This window comes from Zerene cesonia, chromosome 8 (assembly GCF_012273895.1).
Source record: "Zerene cesonia ecotype Mississippi chromosome 8, Zerene_cesonia_1.1, whole genome shotgun sequence".
NCBI classification, from domain to species: Eukaryota; Metazoa; Arthropoda; class Insecta; order Lepidoptera; family Pieridae; genus Zerene; species Zerene cesonia.
In genome coordinates, this window is record NC_052109.1 from 8,272,830 (window position 1) to 8,294,539 (window position 21,710).

The window sequence follows — 21,710 nt, forward strand, 5'->3', positions numbered from 1 at the left end:
GAATAAGAAGGTTGTTCACTTCTATTTGCCCACGGTATTTACTATATTTTAGTTGTATAATATTCATTTGCACAAATAAAACCTTACTAGCCTGTTATTACTTTACTTTCCTACATGTTTCACTTTCAATATGGTCTATTCGTACTCTAAAATAGTTCTAGCCTAAGATAAATAACCAGTCCTCACCTTCCGAAGCAGCAGTCCATGGGAGATGTTCTCAGCGAGCATGAAGCCGCACACCAAGTGCTGCACGGGACCCGCCTCGCCGCAGTGAGGCCGCAGCACGAACGTGTTCAGACCTTGCTCTCTGAAAAATCGTTGTAACATTCATTTATTTCATTATAAGTTGACCGACTCTTATCAGCTGCTGGTGTAAAATATATTTTACGTAATCTGTTATGGAGGGTAGGGCCTGTTGTTTACCCTAGGCAATTGGTGAAGTTTAATTACTTAAACACGGAGCACAAATTTTATAGATATTTTTTAAATCTCGAAAATCACACGAGAACGATAACTATGGGGCCTGGGGCAGGTGATGTACATTTGTTTAACTGATCGATTTTCTCTATGTACAAGTAGGTGATCAGCCATCTGTGTCCTGACAGACCGAAACTTATTTTGTGATTCCCAACCGGGAATCGAACCCAGAACCCCTCAGTTCAACCACTATATCAGGGAGGCGGGGCGGACAGCTAGTGTACAATACACACAAAACATAGGTAAAGCAACACTGACTTGCGGAAGTGGTTGAGCACGGTGAGGTTCGCGTACATGTAGTAGAGGTAGTACGCGTAGGGCGGGTTCTCGTCGTCGTCCCAGCGCGCCGGCGGCCGCACCTCCGCGTCCAGCATCGGGTTCTCCGGCTTCGACTCGTCGTCCACGCTGTCGAACCCGACCACGTGCTGCCCCGACCCACGGTACGGTTATACACGCACGTGTGCGTACACACACGCATGTGCGTACACACTAGTATATGCGTACACACACACAGATACGTATGTACGCACACGCACATAACAGCACAAATCTTAATATTATTCTAATTTCTTACAGCAGTATACCAGAGAATACATGGTATAATCGAGAAATGTGCACAGAGTATCAAAAAAAACTTTTAATTGATATCGAGAGTATTGAACCTAATGAGTATAATGACAATTATAGCTGTAATAAATAAACGGCAAATATCCAAAATCCTTGTATCTCCCATACAATTCGTACTAAATATATTACTTAAAGCAAATTTTCGAAGTGACGTTCTCATTGTGCAATACAATGATGAGCTGTATTGAAATTTCTAATTGAACTTTTCTTAAAACTTGGCAAGTAAATAAATCAATTACACACCATACATTCTGTACACACAAATACAAACTGTTACACATTATATATCTTACATCAAAAGGTCACACACACATACTCAGACACGCGTACGCTCACAAACGCACTATCACACTTGCAAAGACAGAAATTCTCTTTCACAAATTCATCCTCAAACCCTTTTCGGTTTTCCATACCCTTTTCTACTTTTTCTAGCATACAACGATTAAGCAAGGTCTTGAGACACTCACGGTAAGGAACTTGTGCAATTCGAGATTGCTGTTGGGGTCGTTGGTGACCTCGAACAGCGGCTGGAAGATGTTGCTGAGGAACTCTTGGAAGTTGCTCATTATCTTGTTCGACTTGAAGATGTCGCTGTGTCGGGAGAATTGGGAGAATATGAAATAGAATGAAATTCTTTATTTATTTATTTACATTAAAAGAAGTAAGCAGAAGGCGGCGTTATCGCTAGGTGGGTATCTCTGCCAGTAGTGAAGTCCCGTGTCCCCTAGTGGGGTATGGGGCAGATGATGTACATCTGTTTCACTGATCGATTTTCTATAGGGACAAGTAGGTGATCAGCCTTCTGTGTCCTGCCAGACCGAGGCATATTTTTCTGTGCGTCCCCACCGGGAATTGAACCCAGGACCCCTCGGTTCTACGCTCACGTGTTAACCACTGTACCAAGGAGGCGGTCTCTCTCTGCCAGGCAACCCTTAAATAGCAGGAAATATAAAGAAAACAGCTTGGGTTAGCAATATAGTCGTGTTCAATAGTTCAAGTAACTTATTACTATATTTTTAACCCGGCTTCGTCTGGAGGAAGACTTGACAAACTCGGGGTGTTACCGACAAAGCTCCCGTTCCTGTTCGAGTTCCGGCATAGAAACTGCTCTACGTCCTTTCGAAGGTGTCAAACTATATCTGTACCAAATTTCAGCATAATCTGTTCAGCCGTTTGAGTTATAAATAGTGTTAGTAACACGACTTTCCTTAGTATATTTATATTTATTAAAATAGCTGGTCTTAGTGACATTTTAGTGATCATGAAAAATATTTAAACGGCTCACCTTGAATCAATGAACGTGGAAGTGAGTTAAGGTTTCCACAGGCTTTGGATTTTTTCTGTTGGTAAGGTTACATCCTAATGGCCCACTTGGCCAGCTTGGCCCACTCGCTGGAGCTCTGGCCATGGACCACAGGACAGATTCAGAGATAACAAACAGCTACTCACTACAAGCGCGGTATCTGTATGAGCCAGCGCACGTTGTTCGAGTAGACCTCGTACTGGATGGCCCACTTGGCCAGCTTGGCCCACTCGCTGGGACTCTTGCCGTAGATCGAGAGACGCAACTCGGCGTTCTGGTACTTGCTCTCCTCTAGATCCGAGGCTACCTCCTGCAATTATATACCATTTGTGTCTTTGGCGTGTGAGAGAGAGACGCTTGGGTTTATCGGAACACTACTCGATAGATGTTTAACCGACTTTAATAAGTGAGGATGTTATCAATTTCGACTGTTTCTTTTGTGTTTGTTATCATATAAGTTTATACTTGGCGAAGCGATTTTTATGATAAAGGTGGTGCCTGTTGTGTGGTCAAATTGTAATTTATTCTAGTTCTTACGAGTCTAAGGCAGCTTAGTGTTGTGTTAAAAGTGAATATAACAGAAAAAAATGGAAAAAAACAATTAGTGTCTTACTAACTCTTCTGTCTTATCGTGGTCTTACTGTCTTATGACTATTCAAAGGTGCTTCTATAAGAAGTCAAATTGACTAAGTAAATTGTGTTTGAATTTGAGATTGAACATTATTTATTCATTCAACTAGACATTCAACAAGACTTCCTACAGAAGCACTTTTGAATCGTCATATTACACAGTTATGACATTTACCGGTTCGGAAGGCAGTTCCTACAGAGAAGAGCCGGCAAGAATCTCTAAGGTTGCTCTATTCAAAATAACATCTATTTTGCATTTTAATTCTACACAATATGTAACATGTACCTAACAATGACGCCAAAGAACTGTCCTATGGTTGTTCCTAAGCGACAGCATTCCATGGATTGTCATCCTACTGATCCTACTTCCCACTTAATATCATAAATGCGAAAGTTTGTAAGGATGTGTGTGCGTTTGTTGCTCTTTCACGCAAACACTACTGAACCGATTGCAATGAAACTTGGTACGTAGACAGCTGGACAACTGGAATAACATATAGGCAATTTTTTATCCCGATATTCCTAAGGGATACGGACTAACGCGGGTGAAACCGCGAGGAGCAGCTAGTTCCTCAGCTTCAGCTTCCACAGATTCACGAATGCTACAGCAGGCTCCCCGAACACACACCAGCACCTGAACCAGCCCGTGCCCACCTTGATGATCCTGGCGAAGTACTTCCCGTTCATATAGTTGTCGGTCTTGAGGAACACCTCGCGCAGCCTGCTCTCGCCGATCGGGTTGTACTTCGCGTTGAACTTGTCGAAGCGGTGGAACGTGTTGCGGTCCTGGGCGTGGCCAAGTTGAGTTAACGTTTGCGTAAACACTTGCTGGTCAGGACTGTCTCACTCCATTATTGGAGGGTGTACCACCAGCAATGTAGTACGCCAATCCAAAAATACATATAAGAGAATTTCATTTACCAATTGTTACAAAGAACTATAGAGTTTAGGAAGATTTACCAACCACCTTATAGAATGGTTTCCTTCATGAAGCCATATTTATGGGTCGAAATGAACCAACCATTTAACTTCTTTGTACGCTGGTCTAGACCTAGATTAATCTAATTTTCATAGTGCTAAATTATTATACGCACATTACTTTAAACCTCAATGGTAAACATTTATGTTGTATCCTTTATATAAAAAATTAAAAAATTAAAATAATATTCTTTAGGATATAACTCACCGCGTGAACATCAAGCATGTCAACAGTAAGGTCATAGGTACTGAGGTTCATCGACTGGAACACCGCCTTCAGGGTCATTGGGGTGCCTTTGTGTAGTGTCACCACCTGCAACAACGATACGAGTTAGATAACAGTCGGAGGGGTCGTGACCCTTGCAACCCCTATTGCACATCACGTCATATTATGGAGAGCCTTGATCGCGTCTAAATATTTCCTGTTTAGGGGTCGTAATTGCTTTTTTCAAATTCAAATTTTTGTAAACACAGATACATGTAGTAATTATACAAGTTACGTCAAAATAGTACATATTTTTTCAAGTAACAATTTAAGTAGTCAACACAATATATCAATTTATAATATCTAAGCAACAGGGTTGGGGCGTGAGACTCCATTTATTTAAGCTGAATATACAATTCAGTTTAAGGAAGAGGAGTAGATAATATATAAAAATCCAGCGACATGATGTATGTTCCCAATGAACTCTTCACCAACTCAACCGATTTTGATGAAATTTAGCTTTTTATGTGTAATTTGGTCCAACTTAAGATATAGGACAGTTTTTATTTCGATCAGTTATCCCACCAATTTATAATCTTAATATTTTTAATTATTACTCAGCCACAGCAACGCGTGGCCGGGTGTGCTAGTAAGAAATAAAACACAAAGGGGTTAAGATAAAAAGGGGTTAACCCCCCCTACAAAAATATTAAATGCTTCATCAAATTGTCTAAATAAAAGTAGACTCAATTGCTCAGGAAATTAGAAATTTCCAGTCAAAGCACAAAGATCCTTACTTCATCCGCATGGTTCTTCAGAGTCTTCTTGATGAAACGCAGCAAGTGCTTCTGGTTCATACACGACGCCGCGTGTATGTGTGTGTCCACTTTTCTGCACACAGATAAAAAATTAATTTATACCTTCACTGTAAAATAACTTTAAAGATATTTTATATACAGCTAGCTTTTTCCCGCGGCTTCAATTCGGAGTAGTTGAATAGATGTAAACATATAATCCTATTAAAAAACCCCATCAAAATCCGTTGCGTAGTTTTAAAGATTTAAGCATACACAGGGACATAGAGACAGAGAAAGCGACTTTGTTTTATACTATGTAGTTATAACACAGAGCTAGTTTTATATAGATATACTTGAATAGCTGTTTCAGATTAAAAATATTATATGTGATGTAATTTATTTAAATACGAACGAGTATCATATATGTATAATGTATGTTATAGAATGGTCGGAGTGTACATGGCCCGCAAAGTAGAATCGCCCACCGTATATTGTAAAAGTCCCGATGTGGCACCGCCTTCTGCGAGGCGAGCTCCCTCAACTCGTTGAGCAGCACGTGCAGCTGGAACTTGGACGACAGGTAGCTCAGGCGCCGGTAGCAGAACGACTTCCTGCACATACAGCCGCTTGTTTACATGTTTAGTCACTTACGCGCATGTTTAGTGACACGCGCCAATATTTAGTGACACACGCATATATTTAGTGACACACGCATATATTTAGTGACACACGCATATATTTAGTGACACACGCATATATTTAATGACACACGCATATATTTAGTGACACGCGCATATATTTAGTGACACACGCACATATTAAGTAATTATTCAGAAAATTTATGTTGGGGAATGAAATAAAATAAATTATAACAAGAAAAAGGAAAATTAGCGAGTGTGACAGAGGCAAAGTGGAAAGGTTAGAGGGTTGGATGGAAGTCCAGTCATTTTAGGTTTCTTCTGTGGAAACGTTCCAATTGAAATCATGTTTTGTATTAACAACCTTCATTACGGCCTAATAAAATGACAACGAAAATAAGTTAGTTAGTCGCAAATATCTCGCAAAACAAACCAAAGGTATTGTAACCTTGGAAATTTACATACAGCAACATAGAACACAGAACTAGAGGAGGCCTATGGGTCGAAAGGCCAGGGCCTTCAACCAAAATACACACTTGTTAAATTACTTAATATTCATTACGTCATGGATAAATAAACACATAGACAAGCAACACTCACAGCGGCCCATCAGCGATCATGGTGCACATGGTGTTCTTGTCCTGTATGTACTGCGCGAGCGTGACGTACTCGTAGGGCACGCGGTCGGCGCACGCGGCGTCGCGGTACAGGTTGTACACGCCCTCCGCCGCGCGCACGTGGTAGCCCTTGGGCGCCGGCATCGGGCACTCCCACGGGTCGCGCCCCTGCTTGAACGGCGGGTGCACTATGTGGTCTGGTGGCGGCGGGCGGAAGTGTATATAAAAGTGTACATATATTGTATGGTGTGTGTAGTGGTGGGTGTACTATGTGGTCTGGTGGTTGGAGGTGTAAGTGTAATTAAACGTGTATGTGTATTTAAAAGTGTACATATATTGTAATATAGGTGTAATTGTGGGTGTACTATGTGGTCTGGTGGTTGGAGGTGTAAGTGTAATTAAAAGTGGAAGGTGTATTCGTATTGAAAAGTGTGTTTAGTGTATGGTTTGCACGAAGAGTGGTTTTATAATTGTTGAATAGATCAAGCCTTGGTTTTGTATTCATTGGAAAATTTTATGGGTTAAAAATAAATTAGGAAAATTTCTCAAAAACTCATGTATTTTTATAAATATTAAGTTAGGCCTTATCGTTTAAATGTAATCCTGTTAATATGATTGTGTCTAGACATGTCATAAGGAAACAATACGCAAAACAGGATATAAAGCTACAAGACCTAATTAGAACCGCAAACATTTAGTATATCTGCAATATTATATATTAAATTTAATAAATAACATTAATTTAAGTATTTCTATCCCATATCACGTCGTAATTTAATCGTTTTTAGAAACGTGTCATCTAATTTTACTTAAAAGAAAAAAAAATAACAAACATCAAAAATCAAAACAAAGTGGTAACTCTAGATCGTCTTAGGTATTCTACAATATTGTATACCTTGCGAGATTATAGCCTAACATATTTCCCAAGCCCTCACGTATACTCACCAGCTATATGCCGCTGCGGCACCTTGACACTGGGCGTGTGGTTAGCCGCACCGTCCGGATCGATGGAGCGCAGGAACCGCGCCGTGATGCTGGAGAAGCTCTGGCTGGACATCTCCATGTAGCGCTTGCGGATCTCCAGCGCTTGCACCAAGTATGAGGACGCTTGCTGGAGGTCCTCTAGTGGGACCTGGGTGATGTTATTAAAATTAATTGAATAGCTTAAGATTATAGAAAATAATTACTAGAAGAAACAAAAGCCCTTCGTGAAATTCTAGGGATATTCTTCTCCAATAGGAAAGAACACAAAATCCCCGATTTCACCACACTTAAACACAATTTAGATAACATTCTTCACTAGTAAGAATCAAAGAATAAATATGACTCGAATACTCCGTTCTGCAATTTTTAATGGATGCCACAATAAAGTTTCCGCAGCGCAATTTAATCTTCCTATTCAAACTGTATCCGACATACAAACAGCCGTCTATATTGTCCACAAAACGAAACGAGTGATGTACTTTCTCGTTGGAATGTGTATGTTGTGAGATTTTTTACCACGATCAGAGAAATGGCGCGGGTTTGAATCCCTTTTCGCTCAAAGATATTTTGTATATATAGATAGAATTTTATATATATCTTATATATAAAATTCCCGTGTCAAGATGTAAGTTACCGAACTTCTCCGAAAATGGCTGGATCGATTCTTATGAAATTTTGTGCGCATATTGGATATGTCTGAGAAACGGCCAACATCTATTTTTGTGTATATGTATGTGGATGTGTGTGTGTACATAGACGTGTAAATTTATGAGGGCGCGTGCGTGTGCGTCTGAATGCGTACGCGCGCTTATGTGTAAGCTACGATCGTATGCAAGCCCCTTGTGAGCGAGTGTGAAGGCCCCATGTGCGCATGTGTGTACGTCCCATCTCAGTCTCACCCCAGAGGTATCCTCCCCGCTGATGGCGACCCGCTGGAAGTGCGGTAAGATAACGTCTAAATCATCATCGTCCCGCAGCCTCGCCGCCTCCTCGAACACGGCGGCGGCGCCCCCCGCCTCGCTGCCCGCGAACGAGCGAGCTGACTGCCCGCATTCTGCTGCCCTGTGACAATTATTTGAATTTCATTGACCGTACTAATATAATTTATTTTAATATCATAATGAAGGATTACATAATACTATACTCATTATTAACACACTTTAGACTCCTTTAGACTCGATCATTCCACTTGAATCGGACAGATTTAATTAAAATGTTGTACAATTATCAAGGATCAGCTTTTGTGCTGCTTTTCGAAGCGGTGTAAGTCTTTTAGTTAAAGTGTAAATACTAGAAGGGATAAATGTTTGAGCTAGAATTTGATATAAGAGTTTCAGCTGCCGGCACCGACGGTCAGCACGCGGTCTCTAAAACCACGCTAAATAAATAGATTAACATCTCAATTACGGTTGACAATCTCTTTAATGCTACCACGTGCATGGACCTACTGCCAAAGGAGCAACTGTTGCTGTCAATTATGTCCCTCTTGACAACTACAAGAGCCCGTGTATTAAGATATCACGTTTAATAAACTGTTGAAAGTATTAATTAAAATTTTATTCACTATGTTGATAGTCAGTGGTTTATTAATATACGAAAATTTTTACAAGTAGGTATAATTGCATAATGTCGGTAAAATTCGTTTTCTTTTGTTTTCAAAATTGAATTTTAAAAACAAATGAAACTATCATATTTGTACCGGGAACAGCTAGTACAATATACATACGTTCATGAAATATTTTTTAATAATAAATTCGGAATTTACATATCTATTACTACATATTTATGAGGCGGTATTTCGTAATAACTTTGTTTTTGACAAAGTTTTCCTTATTCTATTGCAGAAGTTAAATTTGACAAAGGAATTAAAAGTTTTGGAAATCAATTTATGAAATCATCCTTTCCCTTCATATGGATGCCAACTTGAAATCCACCTCTTTAAATTTAGCACACTCTATTTAAAAAACAAAAGATGAGTTATTTTCTCATTTATAAAACATTTCAAAGCTGTAAGACTAAAAATTAAATAGAACAAAAGATGTTAGGTAGTGAGTCTGTTGTAGGTACATTGTATAATTATTATGCAGTTCATCATTACAAACGCTCCGCAATTTGTAATATGGTCATAATTTACTTTTTCCAAACGTTCACAAGGAGTTGGCCAAGCCGACGTAGGCCAGCTTCGCGGGCTTTCTTAACCAATCTAAAAAAATCCGAGTCCGAATTCTCGGCATATGCATCGCATCACTTGGTCAGCACTTTATAGACTATATATAAAATTCTCGTGTCACAGTTTTCGTTGCCATACTCCTCCGAAACGGCTTGACCGATTCCTCTGAAATTTGGTAAGCATATTGGGTAGGACTGAGAATCGGCCAACATCTATTTTTTATCCCGATATTCCTACGGGATACGGACTTACGCGGGTGAAACCGCGGGGCGCAGCTAGTAGACTATAAAAGTCTAAACCTAACACCGAACCTTCTAAAAAGTATGTTATCTCTTTTCCCAAGTTCAGTTCTATCTTCAGACCAAATTTCATCAAAATCAGTACTGCGGTTTAGGCATGAAATTCGTAGGGATTATGTCTCGGCATATTACAAAATGCCCAGCGTTCGTACACACAGCATAATTATACAATTCGCCTGCGACACGACAACCGTATCAAAAATAACCCCGCCCTCGCTTCCATTGCAAACTGAGCGCCCATTAATCTTTATCTATTCAAATAAATGTGAAATAAGTACTTCATGTAAGTTGATATTGACTAATCGAGTTTTAATTGCCATTTTTTCATGTTCAATTTAATCACCATATACTTGATATTCCGCATTTTCTTTAACCAATCGTCGTCTTCCGTAATTTAAACATGCTTTTATTAGATTTACGTGTATGTTTATATGTAACCGATTCATCATCATCATCAGCCCATACACGCTCCCACTGCTGGGACACAGGCCTCCTATGAGGGTATTACTTCCATCTCAATTCTTATCTAATCAAGGGATGTGGATGTGGAGTGGATAGAGTCCACTATAACTATAAGAGAAATTGCTTAATAAAGCTTCGACGAAATAAGTTTGAGGACTATCGGTTTATCGTATAATCCTGATGAGGATCACCAAGATTATTATTCCTATAATTTCTTATTCCTTTACATAAAGCAAGGAAAACAATTTCGTTAATTCTATTATTAAAGCATTTTTTTTTTTCAACTATATTTTACAAATATCCTTCAAGTGAATTTACTGATTTAATTGTAAAGTTAAATGTTAATAAAAATCAAATATTTATGAACTTAGCTTACGTTTCGTCCCCCGGCTTCATCTATTATCATTGCGTATTTATATTCATTAGTTACATAAAGATACGATATTTATTCCTGGGAATATCTTAAACACTAAAAGTTAACCACAAAAGTGTATTTGTTTGTCTATCTTTCACGTCGCAACGGAGTGATTACTGATATGTATTTTGTGTCTGAAGTTACGATAGAGAGTGACATAGGCTACTATTTATTGAATAATAACTGTGTAATCGAAGCTAACAAACGATTCTATTGAATTTATTATTATTTTAAACGCGCTGAAACATCTCATTCCTTTCCTTTATCTATTTCCTTACCCTCTGAGTGATAAGGCTAATAAAACATTAAGAGGAATGATTTAATTGTTTGTTACCAATTACGATTTGTCGACTACACGGCTGATGCTTGTTTAATAATAATTAGTTGTAATAAAAAGCAGACCCACCATCATATAGTCAGACCTAGATCAAATTTAAATGGTAACAGCTTTCCAATAATAAAGAATCACAAAAATCGGCACATCCAGCAAAAAGTTATGAGGTGACAAACACGAAAAAATTAATTAACTAAGCCAACTTCCTTTTCTTTTGAAGTCGGTAGAAAATATTCAACTAAAGATAATTTACTATTTATAAAATGTACATACATGAAAGCGTACACCTACTTAATTAAATTATATTTCTAAAAAAGCATGCCATAAAACTATTTATATATTTAGTTATGAGCAAATATCATTGTAACTGTATTTTATAAATATGTAATATGTATTAATAGATAATGCACAAAGTACATTTTTAATACTTTACCGATTATGTCTGATCCATCTCTGACAATCCACTTTACTTCCAAACATTTTAGTATAAAATATTTAACGAAACATTGGAAAGTCGTGAACTTAAACGCTGTTTTCGATAACACTCACTTAATTTTTTAAATATGAAACACTTTTTTTAGAAATTTCATCGCATTAAATTTTTAAGCATATTGCATTTTTCACACAACAGGTACACATACGCCCGACGTAAATTCGAATTTCAAATATTGCCGCGAAAATCGAACTAACAAAAAATACGATTTTTTTTTTTAATCACGCACGTGTCAATGGTCACATCAATGCGTTCGGAAATGCAATAACAAATGGCGTACGGTAAGGGTTGTCGCGTCAAGGTTGATCCAATTACTTGGTAATACCTAACGTATGGGCAGTGACGCGTGTTGGCTGTAGCCTCCTATTAATTTTCAGACACCCCGCCGTTCAAGTTTATAGGCTTTATATGGTATCTTTGGTCTAGTTATTACTATTGAACCGTATTTAAATACCACGAATGGATATACCTACGGAATATACGGAAAACGGCTTATAATTATTTCTAAGGCATTAATTATTATTGTAAAGTGTGTAAGCTACTGAAATTCTATGTCTTCTTGAATAACTTTTCATGTTAACAATTAAGTCATTTAAAATTTCTATGGTAGAGCAGACATGGTAGTTTAAAAAATAAACCATGTCTCGAACCCCAGTTATCTAATTCCTGAACTCTAACTAAAGACTAAGAATATACTGAAATTATCCCGATATTACCGCAATCACACAAAAAACTCTTCTTCTTTGTATTATTAGTCGATATATATTCTTTACGAACTTGGAAATTAAATATGGAATGATAATTTTAATATGGACCAGTATCCGTTCGGTTAACAGGCGACACACACGCGAAGCCTTGGCTGTAAATCCATCACCATCATAATACCCTTATTTAGTTAGTTTATTTACAAGTCTTCGATCAAAATAATTCCGTTATTTTTAATGCTCTGATGAATATAAGACCCTTTCCTATTCGAAGTCGACAATCCATTTGTAGAGGCGTATGGTCTGATCTTACGCCTCTCCAAATGATCATGGGCGGTGGTAGACTTACCAAGGCGATCCACCAGCTCCATTGCCGACGGTGACATAAAGAAAAAAAAAAAGAATGTCTGTTGAATAACAATTTAATTATATTTGTCCAAGTATGGTTATACTGAATTAAGATAGCATCCAATCGCAACTTACTTTACATTAAGTTGTCTCTGTATGAGCAGTTTCTTCTCAATTTGTTCGATAGGGAACTGGGGCACCTCGTAGGGCGCAGACAGTTCATTCGGAAGCTCTCGGGGCACCTCCGCGCCGACTGCGCTCGTCGGGCTCTCGCTCCCTGCGAATAATTGACAAATTTTTATATGAAATTTTTAGTTTTTATAGCATCCAAATGCTTAATAAACCAGAAACTTTTAAAGAATACAAAAATATGATCAGACGGGATTCGATCCCGCGTCTTTTTGCCAAACAGTAGCAACGTTGCTACGGTATCACATAAAAATTAAAATAAACAAACATTATACTAATTAATTAGAACACTTACATTACATTACATTTATAACATTTAAAAACTAATAAGTTTACTCGATTTCTTTTGTTCAATTGAATATGAACAGATATAAATAAATAAAACTATGATTTTAACCACAAAAAAGTGAATATTTATAAAATTAATTAAATTTAGCACTCAACGGCTCAACACGATCCATTTAAGCCCACAAAGATTATCCAAAGCTTACTTAATTAAATTATATTAATAAAAACAAAGTACGTTGTAGCACGAGTGACGACTCTTTTTCGAGGACATTTCATTCTATAACCTTGTTATGATAAACTATTCTAAGCAAGCGGCTCGACTCGCGTCCCATCCCTAAAAAGTTATTATTATAGTTTTTACAGTGTTTTTTCGTTAATGTATACTTTACTCCGATTAAATGCCCCCTAGGGATAAACCAGGAATCTTGGGGAAGAGAGTTTAGTTACGAATAAATATATGTATAAAGACGAATGAATACTTCATTAAATTAATATTTACTCAAATGTAGAGGCCTGTTGTCTTTGTCAAACAAATCAGCGTCTCCCTCCGAACCAGGGGGACCTTTCATTCGTGATCTAATCTAAAAACATTTCAAAAACTCGATGTCAAATACCTACACTATTACGTCGTTTCGTTAAATTTTCAATGCCTGAATTATAAGTTACTAGCTGCGCCTCGCGGTTTCACCCGCGTAAGTCCGTATCCCGTAGGAACCTCGGGCTAAAAAGTTGCCTATATGTTATTTCAGTTGTCCAGCTGTCTACGTACCAAATTTCATTGTAATCGGTTCAGCAGTTTTTGCGTGAAAGGGCAACAAACGCACACACATCCTTACAAACTTTCGCATTTGTAATATTAGATAGATTAGTAGGAAGTATGATAGTAGGATTGCATATTGCGTATCTGTTTTCAATCGAAACAAAAAGGACCTTCACAAAAAGGAGGAAGCTAATTCGAATGTACTATTTGTGTTTGTTACCTCGCAACATTTTACTGGAACCGATTGTTATGATTCCTTTATCTGAATGGAAACAACATACATCAAAACAATTAATGGAATAAAAAGTTAAAGGTACCCTACATTTTTCTAATTAAGCGCAACGGAAACACATTCATCACAAAAGAAATTTTGAAGATGGCAATGTGAAGGGAAAACAATTTTCTGATTACTGCTGGAAGCCTCAAAACAAAAAAAAATAGTCTAAATATCTAGTATTACATTATCTGTACAAATATTAAAATATAACTACTTCTTTACATTTAAATATATCTATGTAAAGTGAACATGTTTAAAAATACATGCAATTAATTGACGCATATGTCTTGATAAAACTGTTTTTATTATATAGTAACAGGAAATGCTACCGACATATTACACTTAAATAATTACACTACAGTATATAGTCAAATAAGTATAGAATATAAATTATTCAAACATAATATTGTCTTTGTTAAATTTTAGTTTTATAGCATTGAAACGCTTTATAAATGAGAAATTTTGCAAAATTCCATCACGAGGTGGGAATCGAACCCGCGTCTTTTTGGAATATCGTAGCAACACCTAGCCTTTCGACCCGTGAGCCCGCCACAATAATCGGCTTTTCTACTCTTTGCGTATGAAGATAGAACTGACTAACCACCTTTCACACCGTTCACATCTATCTTCGTGCCAAATTTCATAAAGTCGCTTCAGTGGTTTAGGCGTGAAAGCCTAACAGACAGACACACAGACAGCATAAACGCCATAGATAATAGTTGATCATATTTACGGTTCTCCGCCGGCTGTTCACGTGTCCCCGAGCGCGAGCGCGTGCGCACGTGCCATAGATCTTTGTCGAAACTGTACATCTTCAAGCTTTCTCACTTCACTTTACGAGTGCATTACAAAATTTGCGCAGCAAATAATGCTGTTTACATGTTCGCTCAAACACTCTGGAATTTTGTACCTATTTGTCGAATGCGATGAGTTTTTTTTTTCTTCTATATTACGTCAAAGACAATAATTTAATAGCAACGTATTAGTATAAGCAATCGTCACAGCAGAATACATTTATTCAGAGTCTTTTTATTTTTTTATATTCAAAATAACCTTTATCTATTTCCATACATATTGTATAAGTATAAAATTATATAAGATTGGTTCTCTTAATGAAGAAGTGCACATAACAGGGTCCATACTCCATAACACAATGAATATAATACTTGTAACAGTAATCCATACATATAAGATTTAATATACCTTACTTATATACAAAAGACATCTCAAAAATACCTCTAAACATTTTTTTTTAACGATTAAAAACCATGCTAATACACGGGCGATCATTCTGATTTTTCGTCAGATAACTCTTTAAGCAACTTAGTAATTTAATTGTGATCAACGATCTCATTTATAAAATTAGCCTATCGAAGCTTTTAAACATATTTTCGTTTATAAAGTGTGCTTAGCATGACGTTTGATAATATCAAAGAATTTTATCATATACTACATGCAAGCCGCGGCGTGGTTTCCGGGGTAAAAATAGCCTATGTGCTATTTCAGACTATAATCTATATCCGCACCAAATTTCACACAAATACGATAAGCTGTTTTCGCATAGAAGAGTAACAAACAGCTACACTTTCAAACTTTCGCGTTTAAAATATTAGTAAGATATTTCAATTGCATTTGTATTAAATTAATGAATAAATAAAATAACTAGCTGCGCCCCGCGTAAGTCCATATCCCGTAGGAAAATCGGGATAAAAAGTTGCCTATATGTTATACCAGTTGTCCAGCTGTCTACGTACCAAATTTCATTGCAATAGGTTCAGTAGTCTTTGCGTGAAAGAGCAACAAACACACACACACATTCTTACAAACTTTCGCATTTACAATATTAGTAGGATAATTAAGTATACATAATATATTAATAGTATATATAGTATTAAGTATATATAATATCCATTTGTATCCTAGTTAACAATTTAAAAGACTAGCAAGTAGCTCTTAGCTGCTTAAACTGGGTCAAGTTTGAGATTGACTAAATCGGTCAACGAGAATCTAAAAGCGTTACGTTTACGTACCTATACGTAAACAAAATACGTAATTTATATAACACTAATAATAATCCTGACTTTTCTTTGCTTTTACAAAAGGCTAAAAGACTTTAATAAGCGAGCATAAACCTAGAACTTGTTATCAACCATCAATTGATCATAGTTCTACTAATATGAAAATGAATAAAAATTATTGACATAAAATAAAGTAATTACATCTTTTATACGACCCACTGACTACCGAACTAGTTGGTAACTTAGTATTTTCTTGTGTTTGATTTTACACGAGTATTATACATTTAGAAATTAAAAACTTTTTAAATTTTTAGCTGTGTAAAGTGTTCGAAACGTCGGATTAATAATATAATGAATAAATCGCGTTTAAAATCCGTTAAAAAGTTTTTAATTTCTAGTTGGTAACTGTTTTTCGGTTGTCGGTGGCTTCTTCCTTAAAACAAGGTTACATTACATTTTATGTCTACTTAATGGAAAAGAAAAACGAAATAAATTTGTTAGTTGTTGTTAGAATGGGCTATATCTTAGTGTGGGATGGGATGATGTGAATTTGCTAGGTCCCTATTTGTGAGTCATAATTATTCTAGTAGATAGAGAATAAACTGTTTCAAAGTAGTTATAGATTTTTTCATAAAATTTCTGGACAAATATTTATTCAGAAATGTTTATGAGATAATCTCAATAAAGTATATCAGTAAGATAAAGCCATTAATACAGTTTATAAATAAACTTTTAATCAAATTACTACACGAAAAAGGTGTAAAAAAACTATAAACTTCAAGCTGAGATATAAGTCTAAACTTTTAGTATCTGTGATTATATCTGTGATAAATTGCATCCAGGCGTAATTTAGCATAGACTATCTTTATAGTTGGTATTATATTTTCTGTGATTCAGCTACATACTTTTAGCCAGTTCGGCTTAAAGGCCTCGTAACCAAGCCGTTAATTACTCCTCAAAAAAAAAAAACGTCCACACTATTCGAGATTCAAATGGAAAAATTGGGACCATCTATAAATATCACTATAATTGAATAGTAAACGCAACTCGATCGATAAAATTAGAAAATTTATGAATAGGGCGCGTCCATTATACTGGTTTGCTGGAGTGCTAGGATATACTTGTACCGCTTCAATATACCACAGTAAATTGATATTGGTAACCTGATTTCTGCTGAAGGAATTTTTAACCGACGTTTCCGAAGACTAAGGGCGTTCTCAATTCGAGAAGAGAGATATTCCCATTTCTGTGGGATTTCAGATTTCTGAAATTAGTGCCATGTTCTTTCTTGGGTCAAAAACTATATTTATACCAAATGTCATCCATATTGATTCAGCGGTTTAGGCGTGAAAAAAGAACGGACAGTGACCTTAAATTCGTATTTTTTAGAATCTGGAGTGCTCCAACGGGAGCCTCGATGTACTTTTTTTGCAGAACTGAAATACAAAATGGAGATTTCAAATAAACTGATTTCTCATAATAACTGCTATTTAGAAAATTTTAAATACATAGAAATTAAAGTAATAAATCATATCCGTTAAAGAGTTCTAACATTGTATTGTAAAATGTGCAAATGGCCTGTATAATGGAGTTTGTGTAGAAATGAAGTACAAAACACAAATATCCACTATAGTTTATTCACTACTAAAGATTTGAACACTTTTACAATGATTACATTCCTATATTGCGAAATCTTTAGTCTATTACAATAAGTTAACAAAGAACCTCAACGAAACTCTTAACGAACTCTTAACGACCCATTAACTTCAAAACGACTTCATAACGACTATTTTACAAAAACGCGGCCGATGACAAATTTTATGCTGCCGCGCTCCCATTGGCCGAGCGCGGACCAACGCGGCCATCGTATAGAATTATGGTCGCGTTAACCTCTCTTTGAAATTTACCGCCGCTCGGGTGCGTTCCGTTACACCTGTAATTAAGAATATCTACGTGAAACTAATTATGTGTAATTAAAACACATATTTATAAACAAACGCTGTATATACTGTTAATCATCCTACTAATATTATAAATGTGTGTGTGTGTTTGTTGCTCTTTCACGCAAAAACTACTGAACCGATTGCAATGAAATTTGGTACGTAGACAGCTGGACAACTGGAATAACATATAGGCACCTTTTTATCCCGATATCCCTACGGGATACGGACTGCGCGGGTGAAACCGCGGGGCGCAGCTAGTTGAGTCATAAAACTCAAACATATATTGATTCAATTAGACTTCTACTAAAAGAACAGGTTTTAAAATATATACACACGAATAAGATAAGGTTAGATAAGTAAATCGGCTCGAACTCTAAATCTATTTTTACCCGACTTCAAAAAAAGGAGGAGGTTATCAATTCGACTGTATTTTTCTGTTTGTTTCCTCATAGCTTTGCTCTGGGAGAAACGATTTTAATGATTTTTTTAATTTTCAAAGGTGGTCCTTTCTTTTAAATTTAGTCCAGTTCAGGTGATATAGGCTTTTTTTTGATAATTATTTCAGATTGCATTGAAATTCTTTAAATTAATGGAAGTTTAAACTAATCATTAAACAGTACATACTAACATCGAATTCAAATACTACAAGCAACAAACATGAGTATTTTTGTCTGTATCTTTGTAAAGTTTTCACATAAAAACTATCGGACCGATTTCAAAAAATAACCCTATTAGAGAACTACATCTATTTATTCTAGCTAGCTATTTTAGTACTAGTAATATGTAACTAGCGGTCCGCCCCGGCTTCGCCCATGATACATATATAGCCTATAGCCACTCAATAAATGGGCTATCTAACACTGAAAGAATTTTTCAAATCGGACTAGTAGTTCCTGAGATTAATGCTATCAAACAAACAAACTCTTCAGCGTTATAATATCAGTATAGATATGCAAATATCCAAAGTGCCTCAGTAACAAGTTTTACGTCGACTTTCTAACAGCCACTTTCTAGGGTATCCTACTATCCTATCTAATATATTATTATTATCCTACTAATATTATAAATGCGAAAGTTTGTAAGGACGTGTGTGTGTGTTTGTTGCTCTTTCACGCAAATACTACTGAACTGATTGCAATGAAATTTGGTACGTAGACAGCTGGACAACTGAATTAACATATAGGTAACTTTTTATCCCGATATTCCTACGGGATATGGCTAGTATCTAGTATCACAAATTGCAATGTATTATTCCAGTTGTCCAGCTGTTCACTAGTTTTTACGTGAAAGAGTAACAAACATACATACACATACATCCATCCTCACAAACTTTCCTTTCGCATTTATAATATTAGTAGGATAGGAAGTATCCTAGGATAAGCACCTATTAAAAATTATAAGGGAGCAAGCACAGCATCTTGCTGAGCGCCAGTTTATCTTGGAAAATTCATACTAATAATAAAGTTGAAGACTTTGTTTGTTTGTTTGTTTGAAAGCGCTAATCTCAGGAACCGCTGGTCCGATTTGGAAAATTATTTCAGTGTTAGATAGCCCATATATTGAGGAAGGCTATAGGATAATATGTAGTACGGGCGAAGCCGGGTCGGACCGCTAGTATTAAAACAAATAGATATTTTGACGATTCTAAAGCGCTATTATATCTACATCTATTAAAACAAAATATATATTTTCAACCAACTTAAAAAGAGGGGGAGGTTATCTATTCGACTGAATTTTTTTGATGTTAACTTTTTACTGGGTGAACAGATTTTTATGACTTTAATTTGACAGCTGGTGGCTGCCATGTGGTCCCATTTATAAAATTTCAATTATAATTAAATACACAAATATGAAGTAATGCTTGATCGTTATCTTATCAAAAACATGAGAATTATAAATAACTACCTGCGCCCCGCGGTTTCACCCGCGTAAATCCATATCCCGTAGGAATATCGGGATAAAAAGTTGCCTATATGTTAGTCCAGCTGTCTACGTACAAAATTTCATTGCAATCGGTTCAGTCGTTTTTGCGTGAAAGAGTAACAAACATCCATACATCCATACTTACAAACTTTCACGTTTATAATATTAGTAGGATAAAATACACCTGACAACAACCAATCTACCAAGTAAAATATATAAGTTTTAATATATTAGATTTCTTTTCAATTAAATGCGTAATATGATACGTGTATCGCACACGAACGGTCTATTTCATTGTATCAACAATTAATTAAAATTAAACAATAATTAATTTTTGTATTCAAAAGAATTACAAGAGTAGGGTTGTCAATCGATACTTTTATTTAGTAATTATATATTCTTATTAGACCTGATATTATAAAAACGATAATTTTGCATTTTTAATATAAGATGTCTCAATCTACTTCTGTACTCTGTCTGTCTATATGTCTCTTCTTCACGCCTAAACCATTGAAACAATTTGGTACATTTAGAAATTGAAAACTTTTTAACGGATTTTAAACGCGATTTATTTATTATATTATTAACCCGACGTTTCGAACACTTTACAGCGAGCGTGGTCACGGGGAGAGTCTCCCGTCTCTCATCCGTCCCGTCCCGTCCCGTCGTCTCGCGTTTAAAATCCGTTAAAAAGTTTTTAATTTCTAAATGTATCATACCCGCGTAAAATCAAACACAAAAAAATACAATTTGGTACAGCGAGACCCGAGAAAGGACATCGGATATATTTTTTCCTCGAAGTCCCACGGGAGCTGGGAACTAGGAAAGGATAATATCGGACTGTCTATTTTTTCCTACGACTGCGGGGGCGAAGCTATAATGGAAAGCATGTTATGATTCGTTTTTAATTGAAAAAGTGTTCACGTCCTACGGATAGCCAATGGCGCATAATTTTAAATATCTAGTGTACGTAGAAACCGATTATCATAATACTATTACCACACCAATACATATATTATGGTCATATATTTATTCTATACGAATATTCATATCTTTTATTCAAATAATCATCTGATATTTTATTTGCAATTATAAAACTCCGTATTCTCTACTAATTAATAACACCGTACTCCGCCCAAAATTAATAATAAAATAACTTATCAATTAGATTACATTACTCATAAAATGCCACAGGGGATACGCGATGGCGCTCGCAAATTATTAATTTCAAGATTGTTTTAATCAAATTATATAACACATAAAATATGACACAATGACGCAATATAATTCAAAGGTTATCTGTATGATAAGCGGTCAGTCGAACGACTATGCTAATTGTATGTCGTCTTAAACAAACATCATTAAATCATACCAATGAATCAATAATTCGATTTGCGAATAACGTATCAAATATACAAAGTCACGAACCCACGCGAGTTTCACTATAATACGACCTGCATACTGCATAGTACAGCAGCATAAAATATTCATAGCATAGAGCCCGTAAATATTTTCCACGAGTACCTACGTAGGTAATCTACTAGAAAATCGACAGTAGGTAGAAACCTACTGAGAAACTAGGCTATATAATTATCTACCTAGTGAGAACACCAGGGTTATATCATTGTTTTAAAAAGGCTCGTCTTTAAATAATTTTTAAGCATCGAAAAAGAGTTTTGGACGGTGATTTTTAATTACTATGATTACCATAATTATCATTTACTGGAAGTCTCTCAAGCTTTTTGACAAAAAATATTATACGCTTTTAATTAAGCCTCTTCTGTTATTAGCTACTTTTATCCAAAAAACATTGACAACAGATCAATAATTC

General features: G+C 36.1%; 1 protein-coding gene across 7 annotated transcripts in view; it reads right to left on the reverse strand.

The window, feature by feature from the left end:
- LOC119828575 (AMP deaminase 2) overlaps positions 1 to 21,710 on the reverse strand; it is a 38,413-nt gene that overhangs the window by 5,172 nt on the left and 11,531 nt on the right. For 3 of the 7 annotated variants that reach the window (XM_038350771.1, XM_038350777.1, XM_038350772.1), the window contains 12 exons: positions 12,617 to 12,758; positions 8,156 to 8,318; positions 7,218 to 7,404; positions 6,256 to 6,469; positions 5,503 to 5,628; positions 5,018 to 5,111; positions 4,224 to 4,328; positions 3,692 to 3,823; positions 2,554 to 2,717; positions 1,572 to 1,695; positions 736 to 902; positions 187 to 307 (listed from right to left, as the gene is read on the reverse strand). In XM_038350771.1, the coding sequence (XP_038206699.1) occupies positions 187 to 307; positions 736 to 902; positions 1,572 to 1,695; positions 2,554 to 2,717; positions 3,692 to 3,823; positions 4,224 to 4,328; positions 5,018 to 5,111; positions 5,503 to 5,628; positions 6,256 to 6,469; positions 7,218 to 7,404; positions 8,156 to 8,318; positions 12,617 to 12,758 (1,739 nt within the window). Of the gene's footprint in view, positions 1 to 186; positions 308 to 735; positions 903 to 1,571; positions 1,696 to 2,553; positions 2,718 to 3,691; positions 3,824 to 4,223; positions 4,329 to 5,017; positions 5,112 to 5,502; positions 5,629 to 6,255; positions 6,470 to 7,217; positions 7,405 to 8,155; positions 8,319 to 11,369; positions 11,653 to 12,616; positions 12,759 to 14,728; positions 14,940 to 21,710 lie in introns of those variants that run through there. The other 4 variants (XM_038350775.1, XM_038350776.1, XM_038350773.1 and 1 more) reach the window with 3 other exon arrangements.